We start from the raw sequence: 5,929 nt of genomic DNA, 5'->3' as shown, positions 1-5,929 counted from the left end.
GTTTGGGCTCCCAGCTCCAGAGGAGATCTAAGAGATGGGAGTAAAGGCAAATGATTAAGTTATGGCTTCTTTAGCTATGCAAAGGGCCTGGTTCATTCTGTATTTTAGGCTAACCAGAAAGAAGAAAACATTTCTAAACATAAGAAGTTATATGAATAATACATAATTATAAATAATATTGTTTAACAAGGAAATACAAACATCTACAAAGTAAAGAAACAGTAGAACAAAAGACAGGATTTTACTGAATTCCTGGGAGTTACACGAGTGTGGTGGGTGTCTATTCATGCTGCAAAAAAGTGTATTCATATAATCTCCTCAGGGCATCCTTGATCTTCTGGTTCCTCATGCTGTAGATGAGGGGGTTCAATGCTGGAGGCACTACTGCATACAGAAATGACACCACCAGGTTCAGGGATGGGAAGGAGGTGGATGGGGACTTCAGGTACGAAACCATGACAGTACTGACAAACAGGGAGACCACAGCCAGGTGAGGGAGGCACATAGAAAAGGTTTTGAGCCGTCCCTGCTCAGAGGGGATCCTCAGCACGGCCCTGAAGATCTGCACATAAGACACCACAATGAAAACAAAACATCCAAAAACTAAACAGACACTAACCACAAGAAGCCAAATTTCCCTGAGGTAGGAGTGTGAGCAGGAGAGCTTGAGGATCTGGGGGATTTCACAGAAGAACTGGCCCACAGCATTGCCTTGGCAGAGTCGTAGTGAAAAAGTGTTGACCGTGTGCAGGAGAGAATTGAGAAACCCACTGCCCCAGGCAGCTGCTGCCATGTGGACACAAGCTCTGCTGCCCAGGAGGGTCCCATAGTGCAGGGGTTTGCAGATGGCAACGTAGCGGTCGTAGGACATGATGGTGAGGAGAGAAAACTCTGCTCCAAAAAAGAAGACAAAGAAAAAGATTTGGGCAGCACATCCCAAGTAGGAGATGTCCCTGTTGTCCCAGAGGGAATTGGCCATGGCTTTGGGGAGAGTGGTGGAGATGGAGCCCAGGTCAAGGAGGGAGAGGTTGAGGAGGAAGAAGTACATGGGGGTGTGCAGGTGGTGGTCACAGGCGATGGCAGTGATGATGAGGCCGTTGCCCAGGAGGGCAGCCAGGTAGATGCCCAGGAAGAGCCAGAAGTACAAGAGCTGCAGCTCCCGAGTGTCTGCGAATGCCAGGAGGAGGAACTTGGTGATGCTGCTGCTGTTGGACATCTGCTACCTCTGGACATGGGGGACTGACCAAGGAGGAAATAACAGTGTTATTTACAGTGTTGTTAACAAGTTAGAGCAGACTTTTCTGAGCAAAATCAAAGCCATTTCCCAACACCCCTGTCCCTACTGCACACCCACACACCTCATTTTTCCTTTTCTCAGAGAACTTCTTTCAGCTCCGTGCCTGGAGCTGTGGTTGGTACTCTGATTGTGCTGTGAGGGGCGGGGCCTCTACCCGCGGGCTGCCCAGGAGTCAGCCCTGCTATGCAGCAGTGGTTTCATGGGAACGGTGGGGGTAGGAGCCAGAGCTGGTGTCTGACTTTGTCAGATGCAACAATTTGTAATGCAGAAGGGCCAGTCAGCATCTGCACTCCCAGTGCTAAGGAACGAGGATGGTAGAAGGCAGTTTGAGAGTTTTGGGTGTTTTAAATCTCCCCCATCTCACCTGGGGAGTGTTCAGAAACCCCCAGCATTTCTGCTGCACCCAGGGAGAACAGAGCAAGTCCTGTGAGGCAAGGAGGATGGCCTGTGGCTTAGTGCAGAGTGAGGGGAGCTGCTCTGTCCCAGTGACTTGTTCTGAGCTGCCCTGAGCTTTTCTTTGATGACATGTAGGGCAATCACACTCTTACATTACCCTGAAACACAACCAGACACTGCTGAGAGCAGGGGGACCCCGTGCAGACCACTACATGTGTCACCCTTTCTCAAGGTCTCGGCACCCCACTTCTAGACAAGGACACACATGGCTTATAACACAGAGAAGGGGAGAAACAAGTTAAATGCACTGAGGGTCCTGCTGAGATAGGCCAGGGCAGGGGCAGCCTCAGGACAGCATTACCCTTCTACAGCTGTGCTCGCCACCTCCCAGACACCAACATTGCTGAGCAGCTGCTCCCAGTCCCTGTGCTCTGCAGAGGGAACTGGGCACGGGGCTGGAGAGCTGCACCACGGCTCTGCTGCAGCTCGGGCTGCAGAGGAGGAGGTTCATGCCTTGGACTCCACTGCGGTGTGGACAGAGGCTTTGCTGGGTGGGAGAGGAGGAGGCAAGGGGGCTTGCTCAGAGTAAAGGGTCTGCACAGGGGGATAATATGGAGATTTCTCAATTCTCCCTCCTACATAATTTCTGGTTTTCATTTCCTCTCATTCCCTGATCATATTCCTGCTGTCTGGAGATTTTTATACTGGGAGGTGTTTTCTGTACAAGGTCTTTTCCTTGTCAGAACTCACAGACCCTCTCCCAACCTCTCAGCACTTACCTTGGCCCTATAGAAACTTCCCTGTTTGCAGGGCACTGGCTGCATGCATATTCCTGTTTCCAGGTAGAAAAGGGCAGGTCAGAGCAACCCTGATGGGTGATGCTGGTTCTGCCAACAGGCAGGGGAGTGGCTGAAGACAATTTAGGAGGCTGTTATCAGAGCTGCTGCTCACTCAGCGTTAGAGATCAGAAGTCTCAATGACTTGTTCAAGCATGAGAACTCCTTTCCATTTCTCTCCCCAAATTCCCCAAAAGCAGGAAACTGAAAACACACACTCAAGAAAGCTCCTTATCTTTATCTTTGTAGTAATCCCTGCCTTGACCTTCCCCTCAAAAAATGTCATTGAAAATGACTTGGGGTGATCTGGAGCAGGGAGCAGCCCTGACCCACACAGCACCTTCTCCACAGCAGAAGGACCCTACCCTGCCAGGGGTCTCTCCTTCCACCCACAGCTTCTCCCCACAGTGCCATGGGCAGCTCCCCAGGCAGGCTAAGTGCTGACCCTGGCAGGCGGCAGAGTCCCTGCCCCAGCACACAGCCCCTGGGCTGCAGGGACCCTGCTCTAAAGGACAGTCCTGGGAACCCCTGGCTGCACCCGTGGCTGCACACCCCTGCAGCCGTCCCCGGGAGAAGGCAGCCTCCATGGCCTGTCCTCTGACAGTGCAGCAGGGAAGCCCTGCTCTGGAGCACGTCCTCCTCCTCTAGACAGGAGGGAGATCCCTGGCGGCTGTGCCGGCTTCACCAGATCCCCCCACCAACTGCAGCTGCATTGCCCTGCACCCAGAGACTTACTGTGTCAAGGGCTGTGAGGATTTCTCCTCCAGTGAGCTCTCACCATCCTCCCACTCCCGTTTGCCTTTCCACTACCTGTGGCCAGCTCCTCTGTCCTCAGTGCCTGCAGGCAGTGCCCTCAGCCCTGCTGCGCTTTGCAGAGGAGCTGCTCCTGGACAGAGCTGTCTCTCTGTAGTGCTGCCCACTTGCCCTGACCTCCCTCCGTCCCAGGAGCCCGGCCCAGCTCTGTAGCAGAGGACCAGCCTAAGGCATTTTAAAAACTCCTCAGGTGGGTTTGATGCTGAGTCCATGAACCTCAGACAGTGATAGAAAGATGAAGATGCCTGTCAAGAAATCAAAGCCAGATGCAAACTGCAAAGTTCTTTGGAGTCTTAATGGGTCCCAGTGAGGACCATTACTGACAAAGCCTCCTCAGGGGCTGGTTAGAGCAGAAAACTCCAGGCAGAGAAGACAGGTAAACAAAGGCCAAAGGTGGAGCAAATTCTTAGTAAAACTGGAAGTGTTACATTAAGCAAAAGGGCAAAGATCTGACTCCTAGCCCCTGGGAAGGGAGATCTTGTCCCTCACACATTGCTCAGGGCACTTCCTGGGGAAGTGTGATGTGGGGATGCGCAATGCCAAGAGCAGGACTATGGTCTAACAACCCCCAGGCTCTCAGGGAGGGAAGGGGAGGCCATGAGACCCAGTGCTGTAAGGAGAATGTGCTTCCTCATCGGTATCAGTGGCAGAGACAACAGTCATAGCCAAGGGCAGAAAGAGCTCATCTCTGCTGGAGGATTTTCAGAGTTTTCCTCATCCCTCTATTGTCTCCACCACAGGCTGTCCCACCATGTCCACACCTGCATCTCTTTCTCTGCAGGCTGGAGATGTCCACCTGGCTACCACACCTTGCTCTCACCTGAACATCTCCCTTCCTTTACTGATATTTCTCCATCCTCCCTGGTTGCTTCTTGAAACACAAATCCTGGGGCTGCTCCAGTCTCCCTCTGGGTGACTTGTTACACCACAGCACTGCCCTTTGAGTGACTTTTCTGTGTCCAGTCTGGGCCTCCCCAGCTGCACTTTGTGGCATTAGTTCTTTCTCATGCTGTATCTTACTATAAAGAGAAGTTCCATCATCTCTGAAATCACCCCTCAGTCACTCTCAGGTTATTCCTATAGTGCCTGGAGTCTCCACACCGCTGGGCCAAAGAACTCCAGGTCCCTCAGACAATCCATATGGTTGTGGGCACTAAGTTCCAAACCCCACCTTGGCAGAACTTCACTCAACACTCTCCAGGTCCTCCCTACTTCTCCAAAATGGGGAGCCACACCCTGGAACACACCCATGTGTGTGGGGCCAAACAAGCCAGTCAGGTTCCTACCTGTTCTGATGTATCGGGCTGTTTGGTCCCCCTCCCTCCACTGATGTAGGATTGGCCCCTTTTCCTTGTAAAACTTCAGGTGACTTCCATTTCCAAATCTCAGAGTTTCACAAGGTCCCCACAGACTGAAGCTTTTCATGCTTAGGTGCAGCTGGCTCATTTTGATTCGGGTGTCTCACATGAGAGAACAGCATGAGGATTTGCAGAGTTGCAGAGCACTATAAATCCCCTCTCCTGGAGAAACTGTGGGGTCCTGCGGGTTTGGTACTAATAAAGCCATCGGGCTGGACCCAGAGTGGCAGTTACCCTTTATGAGAGAGAGCAGCAGGAATGTGTGGAGCTCTGCCTGGGCATGGATGATGACTCAGCTGAGCTGAAGAGTCATGGGCAACACTGTGATGGCTAGATGTCTGATATGGACCCCCTGATGAGGAAGAGGAAGTAGATGGACCTTCTTCATTTAACTGGAAGAAGCACTAATCCTCATGGGAGACCTAAACTATCCCAATATTTGTTGAAGGGGCAATACAGGAAAGTGAAAGCCATCCAGGAGGGGTTTGGAGTTAATTAACACCATAATCCTGACAAAGGTAACTGAGGAGGCAGTGAGGGGAGGTGTCCTGCAGGAAATCATACTTAGAAACAAGTAAGAGCTGGTCAGGGATGTAACAGTCAGGGGTGGGAAATTAGAGCTGAGGCTCCTGAGAGAAGGGAACAAGGTAAAGAGCAGGACTTCAGGAGAGCAGGATTTGGCCTGCTGAGGAACCTGCTTGGAAGAATCCCATGGGATACGACACTGAAGAATTTCCCAAATTAAGAGATCTGTCTTAATCAAAATAGTGGAAGAGAGTAGGATCCACAGACATAGGCTCTGCTTATGAAATAAAATAGATGCCAGACAAGTACAAGATTTAGAAACGGAACTAAAGTTGTGGGAGACATTGGCCTGTCAGCCCTGCACAGCCTCTGAGAAGCAGCAAGGCTTTGATGAGAAACAGGCCTTGGAAGAAAGATAAGAAACTGCTGAGTTGTGCCAAGGTGGCACGGAAAAACAACAGACAGCTGCAACACTGAGCTGTGGGAAAGTACTGAACTATGAGAAGTTACCGCTGCGTGAACAGCGCGTGAACAGGAAGTTGATTGGTCTGCACAGCACGTGTTAGAGTGGTCTTATGCTGATAGAAGAAAACGTTGATAACTGTCTAATTGCTGATTTGCTAATGATGAAGTAAGACCTTTAACGAGAGCATAAGTATGTACTATTGTAAGAATAAACGGCCCCTGCCCTGCAGAAGAAAAAA

General features: G+C 51.0%; 1 protein-coding gene across 1 annotated transcript; it reads right to left on the bottom strand.

Annotated features, from left to right (window-relative positions):
* Nucleotides 1-280: 280 nt before the first annotated feature.
* LOC141917277 (olfactory receptor 14A16-like) lies at nucleotides 281-1,231 on the bottom strand. The gene has a single exon (XM_074810379.1). The coding sequence runs from the start codon at nucleotides 1,214-1,216 to the stop codon at nucleotides 281-283; it is 936 nt and encodes a 311-aa protein (XP_074666480.1). The 5' UTR covers nucleotides 1,217-1,231.
* Nucleotides 1,232-5,929: the final 4,698 nt, after the last annotated feature.

Source organism: Strix aluco, chromosome 36 (genome assembly GCF_031877795.1).
Source record: "Strix aluco isolate bStrAlu1 chromosome 36, bStrAlu1.hap1, whole genome shotgun sequence".
Taxonomy (NCBI): Eukaryota; Metazoa; Chordata; class Aves; order Strigiformes; family Strigidae; genus Strix; species Strix aluco.
This window is presented reverse-complemented; position numbering and strand designations above follow the sequence as displayed.

Excerpts from the sequence above, each read along its gene's own strand:
- LOC141917277 (XM_074810379.1), bottom strand. The coding sequence starts at position 1,216 with ATGTCCAACAGCAGCAGCATCACCAAGTTCCTCCTCCTGGCATTCGCA.